Source organism: Daldinia childiae, assembly GCF_008694065.1.
Source record: "Daldinia childiae strain JS-1345 chromosome Unknown Scaffold12, whole genome shotgun sequence".
NCBI classification, from domain to species: Eukaryota; Fungi; Ascomycota; class Sordariomycetes; order Xylariales; family Hypoxylaceae; genus Daldinia; species Daldinia childiae.
Genome location: NW_022984653.1, coordinates 174,094 through 194,790, shown reverse-complemented (window position 1 = coordinate 194,790; position 20,697 = coordinate 174,094). Strand labels below are relative to the sequence as shown.

The 20,697-nt window shown below is 45.3% G+C and overlaps 6 protein-coding genes across 6 annotated transcripts; 3 read left to right on the top strand and 3 right to left on the bottom strand.

Annotated features, from left to right (window-relative positions):
- Positions 1–346: 346 nt before the first annotated feature.
- GL218_08290 (putative late embryogenesis abundant protein) lies at positions 347–6,644 on the bottom strand (the record flags this gene model as incomplete). Its single annotated transcript, XM_033585089.1, has 6 exons — positions 347–1,841; positions 1,895–1,996; positions 2,056–2,204; positions 2,255–2,302; positions 3,103–3,489; positions 3,567–6,644. The coding sequence occupies 6 exons, from the start codon at positions 6,642–6,644 to the stop codon at positions 347–349; spliced, it is 5,259 nt and encodes a 1,752-aa protein (XP_033440839.1).
- A 1,512-nt stretch (positions 6,645–8,156) lies between these two features.
- On the bottom strand, positions 8,157–8,987 carry GL218_08289 (uncharacterized protein; the record flags this gene model as incomplete). The annotated part of the gene is made up of 1 exon (XM_033585088.1): positions 8,157–8,987. One exon carries the CDS (start codon positions 8,985–8,987, stop codon positions 8,157–8,159), a length of 831 nt encoding a protein of 276 aa, XP_033440637.1.
- Positions 8,988–11,281: 2,294 nt separating this feature from the next.
- Positions 11,282–11,953, bottom strand: GL218_08288 (uncharacterized protein; the record flags this gene model as incomplete). Its single annotated transcript, XM_033585087.1, has 1 exon — positions 11,282–11,953. One exon carries the CDS (start codon positions 11,951–11,953, stop codon positions 11,282–11,284), a length of 672 nt encoding a protein of 223 aa, XP_033440690.1.
- Positions 11,954–12,599: 646 nt separating this feature from the next.
- On the top strand, positions 12,600–13,293 carry GL218_08287 (uncharacterized protein; the record flags this gene model as incomplete). The annotated part of the gene is made up of 2 exons (XM_033585086.1): positions 12,600–12,794; positions 12,886–13,293. The coding sequence occupies 2 exons, from the start codon at positions 12,600–12,602 to the stop codon at positions 13,291–13,293; spliced, it is 603 nt and encodes a 200-aa protein (XP_033440684.1).
- Positions 13,294–13,972: 679 nt separating this feature from the next.
- On the top strand, positions 13,973–14,461 carry GL218_08286 (uncharacterized protein; the record flags this gene model as incomplete). The annotated part of the gene is made up of 1 exon (XM_033585085.1): positions 13,973–14,461. The coding sequence occupies one exon, from the start codon at positions 13,973–13,975 to the stop codon at positions 14,459–14,461; it is 489 nt and encodes a 162-aa protein (XP_033440683.1).
- Positions 14,462–17,911: 3,450 nt separating this feature from the next.
- Positions 17,912–19,120, top strand: GL218_08285 (uncharacterized protein; the record flags this gene model as incomplete). The annotated part of the gene is made up of 4 exons (XM_033585084.1): positions 17,912–18,262; positions 18,314–18,470; positions 18,521–18,552; positions 18,608–19,120. 4 exons carry the CDS (start codon positions 17,912–17,914, stop codon positions 19,118–19,120), a joined length of 1,053 nt encoding a protein of 350 aa, XP_033440636.1.
- Between the last annotated feature and the right edge of the window lie 1,577 nt (positions 19,121–20,697).

Genomic DNA, 20,697 nt, shown 5'->3' with positions numbered 1-20,697 from the left:
TTACACACGAGGTCCGATTGTAGTATGATGAACATTAATTACCTCTTTACGTCCACTTACTGTAGCTACTCTGAGCCATGTACGGATCATTCATAGAAACATCGAGCTCTCTAAAGTTTACGTAGGCCCAATAGTGCTAAATGAGTATTCATTAGGTATTTTAGCATATCTGAACCCTTCATCCTTGTCTATTAGATACATAAAGTTCTCAGATCCTTTTCTGTATACGTGTTCATGACGTTCTACTCAACTTTATTTCCTAAACATTAGCTGATACTAACACCCGCAGCGTGTATCTATTTCTGACTACTGTTGTTATCTTGATCTTTAAATTTCTTATTACCTCTTATTTGGACAAGGTCGGAGTCGGGTCAACCTTTGTATTTGAGTCTTGATGAAGCTCGGCCGACTTCGTAGGTTCTGATGATAGCTGCACGCCACTATCGATTCTTTGCCTCCCTATATGAGGCTCTACAGTGTCATCGGGCTCTGAATTCTCCACAGGTTGCTCCGTATTCGACGCCGCTTGCTTTTGCTTCTTGCCAAATATCCCGACGGATGGCCTCGGGATATTCGGCATCTGTGGCATTTGAGTAGGGAGATATGATCTGAAACTAGACCCCGACGGGATTTGAGGCATCTCCGGCATCTTCGTCGGCACGTAAGACTTGACTCCGGTACCTGCTTGTTGCGCTATTTGCATAAGGTACCGCATGTACGTCCTTTTCTGTGCATCTTGGTCTTCGCTTTCTGATGGAGTCTCGTCGTCTGGCAGTGGAACGATAGACGCTGCCGCAGTGATATCTAATGGTGACGCATCTGGAAGGTTGTTATCATCCTCTTCGTCTTCTACCACCTCCTGACTTATGTCTGTGTCTTCAGCGATGTGTTCTATCTTTAGAATCTCCTGGCCGTCTTCTGTCGTGGCCACAAGTTCTTCCACAGGCTCGGGAGGCGGAGGTGATGCGAATTGAGGATCATCGAATATGTCGGAGTCATCATTGAACCAGCGAATCACGAGGTTACTGGCCTCTTCCGTCATCTGCTCATACTCTTCGTTCTTATCTCTAATAAACATACTCATATGTGCTTGTACTTCGTCTTCTGTCTTTTTGATGACCTGACGCGAGAAGAGAGGATAGGCCAGATGATCCTTTGCTGGTATAGCGCAGAATGTACGCTCGGGGACGAAATAGCCGCCATTCCACATACCATTTTCCCCTAAAGATGTGTAAAAGTCATGGATGCCGATGCCCTTAAGCGCTGCCATACGTTCTAATCTTCGGCTTAATTCTTGTTGCTTCATAAGCGTACCAACAAATGTAAAATGGTCTGAAAGATATTCGAAGGAGCGTCCAACATTTCCGCGGTTGATATATGCTAATCCCTGGCTCAACGTATCCATGCCTTGTTGATATCCTTCTTTGACAGACTCCTTGCTTATGTTTCGCATGTTACGCATACCGTTCATAATCTGCTGGCGGTGTATATAAGCTGTAACACCTCCAGCAGCTATCGCACCAACAGTTCCTGTGCGTACTGCAACAAGTTGCCATCCCTTCCATACTGACCGCGAAGACTTTGTAGATGAAAAATTCGTTGTCGTCTTTTTAAAAGCTGATCTCCCAAGAGCCGATGGGGCTGCTGAAAGAGCTGTCATGACATTAAAAACCGTACTTACTTTCTGATAGTTTGAAAACGCGCCGTAAACGAACATCGAACGCGCAAGGCCATTGAATGGGGTGTCGAAGGTTAGAAGTCCTTGAACTAGGGGAAATAGTAGTGACCCTTCTTTCATCTCGTCTAGGATTAGAAAAAGTGTATCTGAAGCAACAAAACCCCTAAACGTAGTATGAGCAATATTTCGCAAGCGTTGTATGTGGAATTGTCTTACCCCATTGAATGCGCAACTAAGATTACCCCTATATCTCTATCATGTGGCGGCCATGGTGTCTCGGCATGCGCTTTTCTCAATTCCATTACTTGCTCCTTTAGCCTAATCTTTTATAAGCGCCAAATAGATGAGGTACATTAATCAAACAGGATAGGCTTTACCATGATAGAAAGGACACACAGCATTGTCCTAGTTCTCCCTTCGTTTCGTACTTTGGATACACTATAGACTCGACATTGTGATCAGGAAGCTTCTTGGATACCTGCTGCTTCAAATCGACTGGGAAGGTTCTAAATGTGTCGTCGTCGCCCTGATAGAATTGTTAGGAGGTGTGTTGTCATAAGTTTTGTTCAACCCTACCTTGAATCCATGTATGAAGCAGAGGAGTAACGTCCGAGGCATTTTCTTCTGGTACAGTGTCAGACCTTAATAAGAGTGAATAAATTATACGGACGAGTTGATATAATGATATTGCGTCGGAGTTGCAAGGAAGGAGTCAATATACTACTACGGATCTTAAAGGTGGGGGTTTTTAGGAATGTGAATCTTAGTCGTGATGGCCACTAGCTGTAGTTCGGACGACGTAGGTTCAAGCTCGCGATAGATGTCAACTGCGTAACCACTCCCTCCTAGGCTGTCATACCCTCCATATCATTATAAACGTCATCAATAACGTCACAAACACTTCATAATCTCGATAAAATTCCTAGTCCTAGTCCAATTGGGGATGTAGTCATAGTGTCTACTGACACGTGAGTCTGAGATTCGGTACGCAGGTACCTTTTTCATGTCACTGGCAATGAGGGCATTCCCAATGACAAAGCTAGACAAGTATTACACTCAAATTTAATTTTCTCGACATAAATGTTGAAATATTAGAAAAAAAGGGTTCGTAAGCTGCCTAACTACCTAAAAGTTACATCCTTCGATATGCTCATTACTCATTAAAGGGGGGGCTTATATGTACCTCCTTGCCCCGAATATTATTACAACACGGAGCACTACTTCCAAGAACATAGCCTAACTACCTAGATATCTATCCAGACCCGTATCCCTTGAAAATTAATAACCTATTTTTTCTTGCTTCCGGTAATAGGAGCCAAAACTGAGCCCAACCCGAGACCATCCAATACTTTAGTAAGACCAAGTCCTCCAAGTAAATTATTAACCAGGCCGCCTAGTCCAAGACCATTGAGTAGCTTGCCTACGAGTCCCAGAACACCGCTAAGAAGGAGGCCGACGGCCGCAATAATCTGGAAGAGAGGCTCAGACAGAAGTCCCCAGAGTGGGTTGATTGCTTTCTTTGCGTGCGGAAGATTCTCTAACTTGCGCTTGGCGCCTTCAATGGTTTCGGTCACGGTGCCCGTGAGCTCCTTCAACAGATCCGCGAGTCGGTACTCTTCAGGACTTGCCTCACGCGCGGCTGTCTTGTGTTTGGCATTAGCCGAGATGCGGCCGTCAGGGTCGAGTCCCCGGATCACCCCGTTGGCTTCGGTTAGGATCTTGCCGCCTTCTTCGATCAGGGGGCGGACTTGTTTGACGAGCTCTTCCTCATCACGTTCATCCTCGGGTTTGCGCTCTTCGGCGTCAATTCTCTGTATATAGAATTAGCATCCTCAAAGAGAGATATAGGAAGTAGATATGATATAAATAGAAATAGTTCTGGACATACGTCAACGATCATTTTGCAAATTGGCTTTATCTTGTCTATCGACTGCTCGATGCAGAAGGAAATTTTACCAGCAATCTTCTGGTCTTGCTCTAACTGCAAGCGGGCTTGTATTTCCTCTTCCGTTTCTTCTGGTAGCTCGGCGAGCAACGAACAGTGACCTAGAACCTTTCCTTTGCTGTCGATAACATCGCCGTCGTCATCGATCTTCTTACCTGCGCACTCGCTCAACAGGCCAGAAGTAAGTTTGCCCATAAGGTCACCATTTTCGTCGACGATGTTGCCCTCGCGGTTAACCCTCCGACCTGACATAGGGTTGATGTCTTTAGGGATTGGCTCTTCTTCCCAACGCTCAGCGTGACCTAATACGTTTCCGTTCTTGTCGCAGATATCTCCGTCATCATCAACTGTGCGTCCGAAGAGAACCTTAGGTTCACCGGAAACAAGTCGGCCAACAACATCGCCACCGGGTGTCACGACTTTGCCTTCCTTGTTGACAGTACAGCCAGGAAGTTCAGTGAAAGGGCCCTCTTTCATACCTTCACGTTCGGCTTCGGGAATTAGTTCACACTTCCCGATGATATCACCTCCTTCGTTGCGGATGAAGCCATTCTTATCGCACATCCTACCAATCAAGCGTTTGAGGTCACCCTCAATTACACGACCGTAAATATCGCCGTGACTGTCGACAGCATTGCCGGCTTTATTGATGCGCTTACCAGCTAGGGCAGACTTATCAACTTCTGGTTGCGGCTCAGGTTCTTCTTGTTCCCATCGTTCCGCATGTCCCAGTTGATTTCCTGCCTTGTCTAGGATGTCACCATCGGCATCGACAGGTTTGCCCTTAAGTTTCTTGGGATCACCCTCGACCAGAATCCCAACTTGCTCGCCGTTGGACATAATTCGGCCTTGATCACCAACGATAGCATCGGGATAATCCTCGAAGGGTGTAGGCTCCTTCACTTCCTCACGTTCGCTGTCGGGGATAGGCTCGGCTTTACCGACAACTTGTCCAGCATCATTGAAGATCTCTCCGTTATCACCGACCTTCTTGCCAACGAGGTGCTTAAGAATACCCTGAACGACATGGCCCCAAATCTGACCTTTATCATCTACGACGTTTCCTAGCTTGTTCACCTTCTTATCGCGGAGCATTGAGTAGTCGACAGGTTCCTCCTCAAGTTCCACGGGCTCCTCGGCTTCGGCGCGCTGGGCCTGGCCGACAACATTGCCATTCTTGTCAAGGATGTCGCCGTCGGCATCCACCTTCTTCCCAATTAATTTTTGGAAATCATCGCCAACAACCACACCAACTTGGCGACCATCAAAAATAACCTTGCCAAATTTGTCGACAGTCGCGTCTGGGAAATCTTCGAATGGAGCGGCTTGATTATGCACCTTTTCGGGGAGAACTTCAACCTCGCCGATAACATTGCCTTGATTGTCCCAAACCTTCCCAGTCTTGTCAGGCGTCTTTCCGATCAGCTTACTGATGTTTCCGCTTTTGACTTTACCGATTGGATTGCCATTATCATCTACAACATTGCCGGCTTTATTTATCGTCATGCCTTCAAGGATGGCGATATCGGGTAGCTTGACCTGTTCCTCTTCTTGTAGCTTGGCAGCTTCGAGCGCCTCAAGCCGGTCTGCTGCCTCGGGTACTTCTTCCTTTATACGTTCTATGATCGATCCCTCGGGAACTAAGTCAATTTTCCCAAGAATAGTTTCATTGTCGCCAAGTAGGTTTCCCTTGCCGTCGACTCCTTTGATATCTTTACCGAGCAAGTTCTCGAATTCTTGACCCTCCGCTAGCTTGCCGAGAATTTTGCCTTGCTGATCTGTAACTTGACCATTCTCGCCAATGTTAAAGGGTCCGTCGAACATGGCGATAACTTTGTCGGCGACAGACGGGGCGAACGATGGAATTTGTATTGGCGCAGCTTGTTGAGCCTGTTGTTCCAAGGCGTCAAGGCGAGGAGCAGCCTCGGGAACTGCCTCCTTAATACGCTCGGCAATCGAACCCTCGGGCGCAATATCGACTTTACCAATAACAGTGCCACTATCGGCTAGGAGGTTCCCCTGATCGTCTATACCTGTGACATTCTTGCCAACTAAGTCTTGAAGATCTGAGTCGCCGGCTAACTTGCCGATGATCTTGCCATTCTGGTCGGTAACCTTGCCGCCGTCTGCGACTGTGAATGGGCCTTCGAATAAAGCAATTACTTTATTAGCCACAGATGGTGAAAGCGGCGGGATATCAATAGGGGCAAGCCCTTGCTGGGATATGCCACCAGCCTCGGAGCCTGAGTCAAGATTCGAGCCAAGTTTGGAGGCCACGTCTTCGACATCAACTGTTCCCTTTCCTTCAGCCTGTTCCACACCCTCGGTGGCGTCTTGGGCTGTTTTCTTAGCAACTTCATCGTCGTCGTTGATTGTTGGCGCGTCAACATTCTTGACGGCATCACCTTCAGCTCCCGAGTTATCTTCAACTGTATCGCCGACAAGGCCCGTAGCATCCTTTGGCGTATTGTCGGCAATGTCTGTAGCTTCTTTAGTTCCAGTCGCCTTCCCAACAGTATCTACAGTCCCCTTTGCTGTGTCGCCGATAGCTCCAGTAATGTTCTTTGTGGCTTGGCCCAGGTTCCCAGTAGCGTTAGAGAGCGCACCGCCGCCATCACCAGCTTGACTTGGTTGTTCTTCTTGAGTAGCGATATCCTTTGCAGGTTTTAAGCTATAGTTAAACTCGGACGGGACGTCACCCAAAGGCTCAGCTCTACCGACTATATCGCCGTCCTCGTTTAGCACATCGCCCTCTTGCGTAACAATGAAGCCGGCAAATTTGTGCGCGTCGCCTTCGATTACTTTACCAATAGGGTTCCCGTCATCGTCGATAACTTCTCCTTTCTCGTTAATACGGCCTGCTGCCGGGACCATTTCGCCCTCGTTCTCATCTGATGTATCGGGGATAGATCTCGGTACTGAGTCTTGCGCCGCCGCTGCTTGGCTGTTCTTTCCTTCCCCAGGAGCAGCTTCTGAAGCCTTGCCTAGAGGAACACTCTGCGTTTCACCAAGTCCAGACATGGCGGCAGGATGTATAACTGCTACTGGATTTTGGTCGGTGATATTATACCGTGTCGTTGTAGGTACTACAGTGAAATTATGTTGCTCTTGCTGTAGTAATTTGGATTTTGGGGTATGATTATGAGAGGTAGTCATTAGATTCTGTATATCGAGATTCTTAGAGCGCGAGAAAGAGAATTTAATCTTTTATGAAGCATAACTACGATGAAATATAATAGGAGAACTTAGCCCCCAAAGCTAATATACTTACGTCACAGATTTGGAGGGCGTACTAACATCGCTTGGAACTTCGAGGAGATATGACAAGGTTCCCTTCCTCCCCTCCTCGCTTGAAGACCCTTCGTACATTATGTTCGACGTCATGAAAATAGTTTTTAACCCCCGGGGCAGAGCTCTGAACGTCATCAGTAGGGAATACCTAGGCAACAAAATCTTGGAGCGAACTTCACGATGAGGTTGAGCCACGAATGAGGCTGCTCTCCGGCCCATCTCTCTGTCGATCTCGGGCGGGTGTGTGCCACAAACAAGCACAGGGTATTAAGTCTGTGGCTTGCTTGCTTGTCCACATCAGGGTATTGGGTGGTGGTTGCAATCTATGGTTCTTTCGTAGGGGATCGAAAAATACAAAGCCGCCATTTGTTAAGGTTTACTAAAGTCTAGCAAGAAAAACAGGATTGCTCTTCCTAGCTTTAGCTACAAGTACATGGGCACCCTAAGGGGTATCATTTGCGAATCTCGATCGTAGTGAACTGTCAGCTACCACACCCTCTGCCTACCCCAACCGCATACGCGGCATGGATGATGGTGACTACAGGATAGTGATACAATAGAAGACTTGGCCTTCGTCTTAAGCCACGGAAGCCACATTAACACTTCCCTATCACTTTAAAGGTTAAGTGGTTGGGTTAGGTTAGGCTAAGTCCATCGCCGCCTGGTTGATCCTGTATCATATTTTTAAGTATGTATTAAGCAGCACTGGATACCTTAAAGCTGAAAGTGGACTCAGGGTCATGTTAAACTAGATCCGGCTTCTCTATTCGCCAATCTCTGCCAAAAGGGTGGCCAATCACCAACTCAAGTTTCGATGCGGGATGGGTACGGTGCTATTCGCCTCAACCTGTTTTCATTGCAGTTTAGAAAGCCACATTAGACATGGGTCTCCATCAGATAGACGTCATTAGCAGTATAATCCAGTGGCGTAGACGTTCTCTCGGCCGATATGTCATTAAGAGTTAGATTGCTCACATCTCATATGCATGACACAGTATTACATACTTTCTGAAGACGGTGACTAGCCCCTAGCTATGTACCTCCTATGGATTTCGTAAATACATTATTCGTATCGAGATTTTCAATTCCCCATGATATCAAGCTAATATTACTACTTAAAAGTATTGTACTTTTGTGGTAAAAGAGAATGTAAATTATAAGCTCATTAAAATTTACCATACGTTACGGGACCTTGTTTGATGCGCCATTAATCGTAATTAAAATCATGAGATGCACATGTACCTATGAATCGTGTGGCTGTCTTCCAAATGTCGTAGGGATGCGAATTGTAAGTTGAATACCGTCAGTCGTAGACTTCACATCTAGGAAGATATCTGAAGGGCTCCCTCCTGTATGAGCATTGACCTTCGGCTTTTTCTCATCAGGTTTTCTATCCTCGGTCCGAGACTCGTCTGGCTTGGACCGTTTCATAAAAGGCGCTAAATTATCATTCTCCTTGGCCTTCTCATTAAAGCGACCAATTATGTTACCATTTGTGTCGAGGATATTGCCATCATGATCTATCTTCAATCCCCCGAGCACGTTTTCGGGGATATCCACAGGGGGCGGTGGATTGGTGAAATTCTCAGAAACATATCCAATGACCTCTCCATTTTCTCCGTAGACTTCGCCGTTGTCTGCAACCCTTCTACCAACCATAGCAGGGAGGTCTCCTGTAGCGTGACCGAGTACCTTTCCTGACGCGTTTACAATACTGCCAACATCGTCGACAATATTGCCGCCAAGGCCATGTGCGAGACGGAGTAGATCAGGAGGCGGCGCCATGCCAATGGGTGTAATTTTTGGGATCTTCGGAATAGGGGTAACATTAGAAGACGGAGAGTGCACAGAAGGGTCTAGGACTTCTTCTGGTGGATCTTGCAAATCGTCTGTGCCTGGTAAATCTTGGACATCAGGTAGGTCATCAGGATCGCCGAGGCCGACTGATATATTATTTGCTTCCGGCTTTGCTTGTTTAGAGGGACTGCTAGCAACCTTTTCGGGGCGAGGAAGTGGGATCTCAATTCTTCGTTCAATATGCGCCGGTTGGCCCATATTATCTGCAACCCGCATATCATCATCTAAAACTCCCGAAGTGCTATGAGCTGGGTCTTGTTTGATAATGTTGTCCGTAGTACTATGAGCCGAAATACCTGGTCTGGGATCTCTACCAGATATCCCAATATGAGCTTCTTCTGAAATGATACTCGTGTTGGGTTCGCCGATGATATTAGTTGGCGCAGTATCAGATACTAGCTCTTGCAGACTACCCGTAACTCCTTCGGCTTTTTTAGAGACATCTGCAGGTCGGTGATTATCCGGTATTTTATTGATCATGTTATTGTCTTGACTCGGCTTCTTGATATCAGATACCTTCGGCAAATGTTCGTCAATTATATCATCATCTTTAATTTTTCCCTCAGTTAAACTCGCAGAATTAGGGGTCTTATTCGTTGCGTCGCGAGCTATTTTTTCGAGTACTTCTTTCGTTCGCTCATTCGGAGAAACGACCAAAGCATCATCATTAGGTAATTGTTTTATCGACTCAGATACCGCATTCACTAAATTATCGCCGTGATCCTTAGTATTAGTGTCGGCTCTTGGTGTTCCAACGCCATTGCTAGCCACGTCTGTCTGATCGTGTGAAGTCCTGCCAGCGAGCGCGGATACGAAAGTGCTCATTTCTAAATTTCCTTGCTCGGTGAAATATCTAGCAACGTCTGTCGGCGAATTTAGGGCGTCTGTAGGATTCGAGGATTCGGGGAGATCGCTACTCGAAGAACTGAGGATATCTCGAGGCTTCCCGCCAATACTCTTAATAAAGTTATTCTCTTGATTCGAAGCGTCTTTCCCCCCTCTTAAATGATCTACAGTACTCGTTATAGCCTCTGGCGCACCACCAAGCGTATCCGTGCTTCGACTAACTGTCTCTGTCGGAGTCAGGACTTCACGAGATTGAATACTTGAGTGAGTGGAAGTAGTCGGTCTTTGTTTTTTTGAGGGAGTTGGCGTCTTCGTTTTACTCGAAGGCTTGAATAGTTTCCTAGGTGTCTGTGGATCCATCATGTCGGCCACAGCTAAGAGAAGATTTCGAACTTGATTGGCGTTGAGGAAGATAAATATGACAAGGTATACTACCAGGATGATATGACAGAAAAGGTCAAACCCGGACCCCGGCGGTAAAATGGTCATTTACTCATGGATTACCAACAACCTAAATCGCGTGTCATGGATATGGAAAATATCGAATATAGGTGGAGGAGGAGTGATAGCGTGAAACTCTAAAGCGACTGTAGACGATACTACCATGGTACGAGACATGATGGTCAGATAGTAAGGGACTTAATTCTATCAGACATCCTACTAGACATCCTACCAGACATCATACTCGATCTCACTTACGTCATAGGTAGCAGGGGAAGGTGAATCCTAAGTAAGTCTCCCTATAACCCATCTGCCCATCTGTACACACATACCTATGCATAGACGAGTCAACAAGGATTTGAGCAAGACTCGTATACTTGCTTAGCTGGCCTGCTACCTGTTTCACATGTGGCTGCATACATGGTATGTACGTGGAAGTTTTGTTAATATAAGAGGTTGAGCAATCAGAAATGACCAGTCAGCGAAGCGCAAAACATAAGGGCTTGGGGACCAGTAGAAAATGGTGAAAATAGGTGTGATGTGTGATGCATAAGGGAGGGTGGAGAGATTCGGAAGAAGTAAAAATAAAAAGTTGGAAAACTGGGAACAAGGACGAATCTAGAAATTTGCCCGTTTGATGTGGCTTTTAACACGAAGTGATAGCCACAGCCACAGCCACATTCTCTTGTACCTTGTAGTTACGTACCTTCATTTCAAAATTCATCTTTCGTCCTTTCAACTGAAGGCTTCACAAAAAGTTCTCGGAATGTTAAGACCAACAAATCCAAATTATTAGTATCTTATAACTGATTACATCTTTATAGGAGGTAATTAGGTAGGTTAGGTACATTAGAATAAAAGCATCATAATAATTACAGAATCGTATCACTTCCAAATATTAACCCATATTAATCTTTCTAACCCATCAGCCCCTCCTAAAACACTTTTACCCTCAACGCCTACGAAGATCGAAGCGTAGCAGCGTCTCCGTTTACTATTGGCACGAGTTAAAACATATCGTCATTATCGCATATTCAGAATGACGAAGGATTCGTTTCGTAACTCCATTTCCTCTGCACATCTTACAGCCAAATGGTGCAGGTTTATAACCCTTCCCTATTAGCAGCGAGTAAGGCTGTTAGTCAATTGTTTTCTGTTAAACTGAACTAAGTATCACTTTTGTAGAGTCAGTTCAATGGGCATCCAACGTCTTTCAGACAATCTCAGAGTGTTTTAATGTTGTAGATATTCCAGGGTAAGAAGAGGGTTATCATCACGTACAAGAGAGATAAAGTCAGATCACCGTGGATCCGGGCCTTTAATGTCACTTCCACTTCGAGGTTGAGATCCAATCGCAACCTCAGCGGATTCTTTCCACCATCTTGCTTCTGAGGCTGTGACTGTACTTGTTGCATCTGCTGCTGCTGCATCTGCTGCATCTGCTGTTGGGGCTGGTACTGTAGTGATGGCTGACGTTGCCTACGAGGTGCCATCTGTTTTCCGTAGTCATTCTCCTTATCGTCATCCATCCACGCCGGTTGATTACGGCGGCGTCGTCGTGATCGACTAGGCTTCTCTGACTCGGCACGGGCCGGTTGGGGTTGAGGCTGAGCTTGAGGTTGTTTCTTCTTCTCAGGTTTGGCCTTGGGTTGGGCCTGAGGGTTCGCCTCCTCGCCCTTCTCGTCGCCGTTCTCGTTCACTTTATCATCGTGTTGCCTCGCTTCATTTTCGTTATGTTGGTCGCTATTCTGTTGCGATTGGTCCTGATTATCATTCTGGTCTTTCGCCGGTTGCTGTTCTTGTTCGGCCTGCGAAGTTGACTGTTCTTGTTGCTCCTGTTGCCCCTCGCTTTCTTCGCGGGGCTGCTGAAGTGTATTATCGTCGTTAGATGACATGTTGTATTGATATACCACTAACTCTTCGGTTTATTTTAAATAACTATTACAATTGGTATCAGATAAACCTAGGCTAAGCCAACAATTTGTGGCAATTCCCTGTGTTTTATTTTCTAGATTCAAAATAGCACTTTGGAAAATACCTTGATCTATTCATACATACACTGCGGTAAGGTCCGGTAGCAGTGACGCAATAAAGGCACTTGACTGAGTCGTATCCCAATCGAGATTTGGCATTGATGACCCCTGGTCTGACTGGGCTTCCGGCTTCTAGCCCCTGTCCATTCTCTCCGTTTACCTACATATATGTATGCACATATTGCCAATCAGCATCCTCCCACACCAAATTCGTATGCATTATGGCACATGCTATGCAGTAGAGTTTAGAGAAACTCCCTGTATTTGTGGCTTAGAGTATAACTGGTATAAGGAGAAGAGTATGTGGCGTTGGCTCAATTTCATCATCTGGAGACATTCCAAGGCCTCCACGACGAGGCTTAAAACCTGTTTCGTCACTCCACACGCTTCAGTGCTGCCAAAATTAGTCGCTACTCCGACAAGTATTCCCTCCTTTTCTGTTAGAACACGAGGGATCTTCTAAGTCTCAGTGGAGTTCATTCGTTGTACCTTTTAATCAATTGGTCTTATGGCTCTCTCCACGCTCGGGTTACTCACGGTCGGCGCCATCCCAACAGTCATTGGTGTCGCAGAAGCAATTGACGCCCAGAAAAAGCAGAACCAACAAGCGAAGGAAAGAATAAAATTCAAGTTAACGGCAAACTTTTCACACGATGACGTTGCGCTGCCCCAAGATGCTACTGTAGTCTTCAAGGACAAGAAGGTAAGTTTAGTTAGGCGAATGTGGCTATTGGAATCTATTTCGCTTCTTTAATTCACCGAAAGACCAATCCGTCTTCTAAACTTTTTGACAGCTCTATTTAAATCACCCAGCATGTCCAGTGGAGGGCTATCCGTTCAACGGCTTCTATTTTGGTTACCCCGGACCTGAAAATCACCAAGGCCTAGTAGCGCCCATAGCGGACGATCCGCCGATGCTTAATTGGATATATGCTGATAAGGACACGGGGCTACTACGTCACGGGTCAAGATCAGAGACTGTTGGCCACATCGTCGGGCCTTGGAGTTGGACAGAAGATGAAGAGTGGTTAACACTTGAGAACGAGCAGAATTTTGTAGCCGTTGAGAATAATGAAGGTTCGTGGAATATTCACTACGATAAAGAAGGAAATCTAGATGAGATCTTGGATCGCGATGTAGTGGATATAAATTTGCATCGCGAACTGCAGCTTGGAGTATCTAGTCGTTATACGAGAGACTAGCAAGCTACTTAGCCGTTCGGCCCAGGAAGAAGACATGAGAAAATAAACTAATAATATAGTACATGTTCGATACTTCGAAATACTTGTCATTAAAGCTGACTTTCATGTTATACCTAATATATACCTAGACAATAATAATAATATAATAATAGTAGAACCATCATACCTTATGCACACCCCCTGTCGGATGAGAGCTGGCGATCGACTACATAGTACCTGATCTGTGGCTTGACGTCAATATCCAAGCCACTCAGATGCTGCCACACCCCAATTACCCCCATATCAAGAAACAGGATGATGCTAGTGATGTCGGAGTATCGTTGTCTATACATAGTAAAGATAGATGCAGAACTTACGAATGCGCGAAATCAAGGTTTCGACTCTGACAATGCATACCGGGGCAAGTTTCCCGATCTAGACCACCGGTGACGTATTATTTCTAAATATGACATGAACGCGAAGACTCCTAAGACCAAGACATCTCTTCCTACATGTAGCTATGTCTTATGTATAGATATATCTTATGTAAATAGTATTCGAACCCAACGGATCTAAACATAGACAGTTTATTCCTCAACTTTCTCCTACGAAGAATAATTTCTCAAATTTATCTCCTTTAATCTATACTTTCCATTCTTACATCTTAGTCCACCCAAATAGTTCATAAGTATAGTCGAAAATGTCGTCTCCTAGTCCCTCGGTGTCCGGATCTAAATCCCGCCAGGGTCGTCGCCGCAGCCGTAACCAATCTCGACGACAGGAGGCCACCGCGCCCCAGCCAGAGCCGCAGAACCAACGGTATTCGGATGAGGAAGAAAGTGCCGAAGACGCCGAGGTAGCACCTCAACCACAACGGCGGCGGCGTCAGCGCAATCAGCAGACGCAACAACAGCAGCAGAGCGGGGGTCCGCTCGGTGGCATAGGCGGAGGCGGTATTGGCGGCGTTGATCAGCTGCTCCCCGTCAACAACGTCGGTGAAACCGCGAACAACCTGACGAACTCGGCGACCGGTACATTAGGCAACGTTGCTGGTGGTGTCCTCAACCAGGGCGGCGGCGACGGCGGAGGCAAATCTGACACTCTACGTCTCAGACTTGATCTCAATCTTGAGGTTGAGGTAACATTAAAAGCGAGGATCCATGGTGATCTAACGTTAGCTTTGCTGTAAGTAACCTATTTTCTTATTAACTACACTCAAATTTCTTACGAGCATTTTCTATTAATCATCACGATCGGATGCTCCGTTCTTACATTTCCTAAACTCTCTCTATCACCGTTACCAATACTACAGTCGGCGTGCACACTATTTGTTCCTGTCATATTTGACGTTCAGTTATTCTGATACGCTTTTCAAGGGACACTGCTTGAGCATGACAGAAATGAAAACATTTTTGTATTTTGGCTGTTTGGATTTGGGAAGGGAAAAAAAAAGAGTACTGCACACGAATGGAATGCCCGAGATGATTCTCTATGTATACATACCTCCGATCATTTAAATGTCTATCATGTACGCCAGTCATGGCATTTGTCAATTACTGCTAGTAGAACCTGCTAATATTCTTAGTAATGGATAAAGAACAAATTGATGGTACTATTTACCATTTTACACACTTAACACATACTATATGGACTTTCGATTCACTTAATACTCAAACAGGCATGGTATCATAGGGGGTTTCGTCATTTATATCTTGTAATACTGGACAGGATATGCCTTGTTTTAATAGGTATTATATTAATTATTGATCTACGAATGCATGTATATATTTAATTCAAGTTATATGGGACAATAACCAATTACCTCGTTGATCTAGTTGCCCCATTGGGGCCTACGCTCTTGTCAGTCTTACAACAGAGGCGTGGAAAGTAATTTGATAATGTCCTACCTTGAAAAACATCAAATGATAGTATAGAAAGTGCCCAATTGGGCTTTCGTCGTTGCTTGTTCTTAAGGTCATCTGCAATATACAAGGGCAACTCTCAAGGCATATCTCAGCGTAGATTACGTCGTTCTGGTTGAACCCTCACTTAGCTCCCAACATCTCATTAATCCCATCAGATATCCGGAGAAGGATTATACTGAATGTAGCGTTATATATGCTTGTTACTGCGATCCTATTGATCGATACATCTTCTTGAAAGATATTAAGAATTTGTTAGACACTAACACGTCACTTGAGTTGCCCGAAATATACGAGGTCATGCTATAAACTTGTTTAGCTCACTCCAACCATACGATATCATTAAAAGGCGGTCGGTAAGATATCCTATCTAGCCGAGAGCTATGTAAGCCCATTCGTTATAAATGCATCTAGTCGGCTAAAATAATATAAATTCTAGGCCTCTAACCCCCATCCTTCCCTCTTCTCCTCAGAAATCCATCGCATAGAAACCGGCCTATGCCGTAAGGGTAGGGTTAATATAAGAAATTTAGCCAAGATATCTGGGGTAAGACAGCTTGTTAAACATATTGGGGTTTCACTTGCGCCTATTTAAGTAATGCAATATACTAACACGCGCTTATCGGGCCGTACTCCATGCCCATGACCTGGAGTTAATATAGAGCTACACGCCTCTGTCTAGAAACCTAGGGAGGCAAGTGCATATACAGTACACCTTTTCAGCCAGACATCCGAAACCCAGACGCGCTTGCCCCAGCAATAAGCTATAATATAACCGCATTTTAGGAAGCCAAGCATTCTCCAATGTAACTAGGATGATATGTGGACTACATGGTTCGACAATTTATCGCGACAGACCAGATCCTTGACGCAGTCACTTGGACAGTTGTTTATTGTTAGCGCCTTGCGTTCGTTACCGCGATATCTGATGATCTGTGTCCGGGAAAAATTGGTGATCGCTCTCCTTGGATCCGTCATACGTCGGCAAATACATCCTTGGGCGTTTAAGACGTCGTTTCGGAGCGCTAATGAAAGCAGATAAGGAATAGCGTCATGCATAAAAGCTTAGCCGTGTGTCCACATTGGGTTATTTCTATACCTTAGACAACTAATACTGACCGCGGACCTTGTACTCCTATATATTAGAGTGAGTATATAGTAAATTTCATTCGTAGCTGATGTGACTATCAAGCAGTCCTTTGGTCCAATATCAGAAGATCATCACCCTTGGTGCGGCACTTGGCATTACCAAGTCAGAATGATGCGTGTTTCCGCGACGTGTGGTTGAAGGGATCATAGTATACTATAATAATCCGCGTTTAAACCACATCTATGGGCAGCGGTGTTTTCACTATTATTTTCCTAACTACTATAACTACCTACCTACCTCATATCACTACAACAACGTCCATCTACCTATTAGTAGGCCTTTCTATTCTCAGATCAATAGTTTCTACGAGTTACTCGGAAATCTTCAATACCCGGGGCAAACTATCCGATCCTTAGTCGAGAACTTTCAGATTGTTGATGACTTGGCTTCCTCCAGACAGCCTAGAGTGAATGGTGCCAGTTCGAAATGCATGGTAGTGAGTCAGTACCTTCCAGGTACAGGCTGCTCTTCACTGGAGTGATCTCGCAGTTTCAAAAGACATACCGTTCCAGAGTATATTCGTTCATAATACTGCCAATAAAGGGGGCGCTTAGCCAATAACATTGACGGGAATTCCAAACCCAATACTAAACTGTAAGTACCTAAACTTCTATATACAAGCATGCTTTTTGTACTTGCCTAACAGCTACCAGGATATCACTTTATTATTCCACAGCAGAGGAAACATATGGCGACGACTTATTCCTATCCGTCACCAGACGTGGCAACTGCAATGGAAGCATCTGCTGCCTGTAAAGTAAATATTATGGCTGGCATCATGGGCATCATGGGTCTCTGCTGGATCCTCCTAGCTGTTTTCTTCCTATACAACTTCTATGGTCCATTAAAAATCGGCAGTACGGAGGATTCTATAAACCTGCATCCAGTCAATGATGGAAGTGAGAAGAAGTGGTGGATCGATGACTACGATGTTGTATAGAGCAGGCATATATGGAATCTGAAGAAGCAAGCCTTCTGGGTCGCCGGTTGATGCTGGGAGACAATACAACCACCTAGGTTACAGACAGTTGTGCCTATATGAGCCAGCGCCATGACGCTTTACCTGCCTGAGGCGTACGTTCGGCGATAATTTTGAAGAAGATAATATCGATACTTATAATATAATATTCACCCTGTACTAATTTCTCCGGCGTATGCCAACGGCACAATGCAGTCACTTAGTACAACACTTTCTTGATATGCATTAAAATAATTCCATGTCGGCGGCGTGGTTTCCAACGCCCGAAATAACGCAGACCTAAATGACCTATATTTTACGAAGAGCCTTGTAGTTTACTATGTCGAACAAAATCCATGACTCTCTTCTTTTACTTAGATATAATACCCCACATATACGATGCTTGCTACGCGGGCCTTTAGCCGTAAACGTATTCTTGGAAACCCAAGGCTAAAGTACCGGGATGGAAAAATTCGAGGGCTTGGGATTGGCTAGTTCGGACACCGATCTCCCGAAGCTTGTTAATACAAATGAGAGATCTGCTCTATTACGAAGTCAGGAGCCAGGCCTGTGGAATTTGTATCTTTCATTTTCGGAATCGTCGCAACCATGTTTATTCGTCAGGTGCTGCGTTTTGCTTTATCAATTGGCGTTTGCCTTAATCTATCCGTAGCTAGTCCGCTTGACCTAGGCGACCTAGGTATTCAGGTCGAACGCCGCGCAGACGCAGGATTAGTTGGATACCTTGGGGCTATATTCCTCGGGGCAGATCCTTATGTATACTTCTACCTTAGTAACGGCAATGATCCGCTATCCTTCAAAGCATTGAACAGCGGTCAACCTATTTTACGGCCAACAAAGGGAACTGGTGGTGTTCGAGACCCGTATCTTGTACAAGGCGGCGGTGCCGAAGCTGGCCGAAAATGGTACATTATTGGCACTGATCTCAATATTGGGAAGGTAATTACATTTTAAAAGCCTATATGTTCTCTATTGCTGACAGCATTATAGACAAGTTGGGATGCATCCCAGCGAACAGGCTCAAGGGGCATATTTGTTTGGGAGAGCACTGACCTCGTGAACTTTGGCAACGAGCGGCTAGTAAATGTGGAAGACTCGACTGCCGGTATGGTGTGGGCTCCGGAAGCGATATGGGATGCTTCAAAAGGTTGGTAATCCACTTGAAACCTATATATAGGATGATACTGACAGACGTAGGCCAATATTTAGTCCACTGGGCTTCAAAATTTGTAGGTTTTGTCGTTTAAAATTTAGCGGATGCTCTTATTAATGGATTGATTATAGTATTCTGCCTCAGACAGCGGGCATACCGGTTCTCCATCCAATATCCGAATCAGGTATGCTTATACAAGTGACTTTAAGACGTTCACACAACCTCAAACGTACATTGATTATGCGCCGACCAACATTATCGACTTGGATATTGTACCGCTCGATACTCAGGGGAAAAGTTACTTACGATTCATGAAAGATGAATCAGCTAAGACTGTATTTTTGGAATATTCTACTACGGGGCTTTTTGGAAGCTGGACCAGAGCCGGGGGAAACAGTGGTATAATCACATCTGGTGTCGAAGGCCCTGCCGCATACCGTGATAACAAAGACGATGCCAAGGTCCACGTCCTCTTGGATTTCTACGGTAGTGATGGCTATCGACCGTATGAGAGCACGGATCCAAAGGGAAATAAATGGACGGCAAGCAGTCGATCTGGATTTCCAAGCAATCTGCGGCATGGGAGTATCCTCCCCATTAACCAAACTTTATACGATGCACTGAGCAAGAAGTTCAGCTCGTAATGGATATATATTTAGTTAGTGGCATATGTCGGTATTGATGGTTACATGACGACTGGATAGTGTTTTCAAAAAATACATCTATAACAGGAGAATTCCTAGAGTTCATGTTATAGTATATACGGTACCTTTACCCGGCTTTACCAACTAGGGTCAATGCGGTAATCTGCCCATTGGCCTCTATCCGCATCTTTAAATATATCTATATCCCCTTCGATGCCACTGTCTCCTACTTTCCAAATGCCAGATTCAACTAAATGCGTCCAAGCATCGAATAGCATTTCTAACCTCTGTGCCCGCCACCACTCTCCTCCGAAGGGTTTGAAGCCGTGCTGGAACAGATCCGCTACACTTTTCTTTCCTACTAGGTTCATATCGCTCTTCCTTGCGCCGTGCTCTTCGCCGAGGACACGAAGGGGAAATGGAAGCAAGAGCCGGAAACCCTCTTCAGCATTGTCTTCAGAGAAACGTTCTACAGATTCCGAGTACAGTCCGGAGAGGATTGATTGACCATCTGAGGGCATGTCCCTCTTGAATGCCCGACAGAATGGATTAAATGAAATGTAGGGATTGTTAGATGTGAAACTCACGATCCGCCTCTCTACCGATGCGAAGATAAGGACAGGTGGAATAATAATACCGTACTCAGAGCTAATATTTATAGTGGTATACCTTTGATTGGCTGCAAACACGGTTGGATTATAAGGAATAGCCAAACCCGGAGCAATTCGGTCAAATCGTGGTCGGCGAACACTTGATAAAAATGAGCGAATGAAACAAGGATTCGGAACAGAGGCTTCGTCTAGGTCAGCGTGACTGAGCAATGGCTCGTCAGAAATAGGTAAGAGCTTGTCAGGTGGGATACGGTATTCAATAGCTTTTGCGAGTCGTTCGAACGAGGCGATAGCACTAACTACTTGAGTCGGACCGTAGGAATGCCAGATCCAGGGGCCATACTTCTCATTAGGTGCACTATCCTGAGAAGCTGTGATCTTGCCTATTTGAACCATATGCCACCAGTTGCTAAGTATCGTCTCAAGCGGATGCCACAGCTGACGATGTCTCTCAACTGGTTGGGTGAAGTCGATGTCTTCAATTCCGAGAGCCATGGTGGCACAATGAAGTTGTTGGTCGTATATTAGACCCATCGCGTGCCCTACTAGGCCAGTATTTGTGTTATATAAAACGAGAAAACGTCCGGGTTCGCTCATTTCATCGTAATGTAGAGTATCATCATTATCAAACATAGATGCGGGCGGTGAGATGCCTTCAACCCAGTAGAAAAAGGGTGGCAGCTCCTCGGTTACTATGATGGATTCTAAGAAAGTCACGAGAGTAGGATCAAGTCGGCTCCTGATTTCATTTGCTTGGTCCCCATAGCGATGGAAGAACGAGTGTCGTTCCAAGTCACTTATTTCGCGCCCTTCTGCTACCCAAGCATATTCGACCAACTTATTATGCAGTGCCGCGCATCGTACATAATCCAGAGTGTTATCAATTCGTGCTGGACGAGTGGGCGTAACTAAGAGATCGTTCAGGCTTATATCCTCGGTAATGGTATTTATGCTCGCGTATTTCGT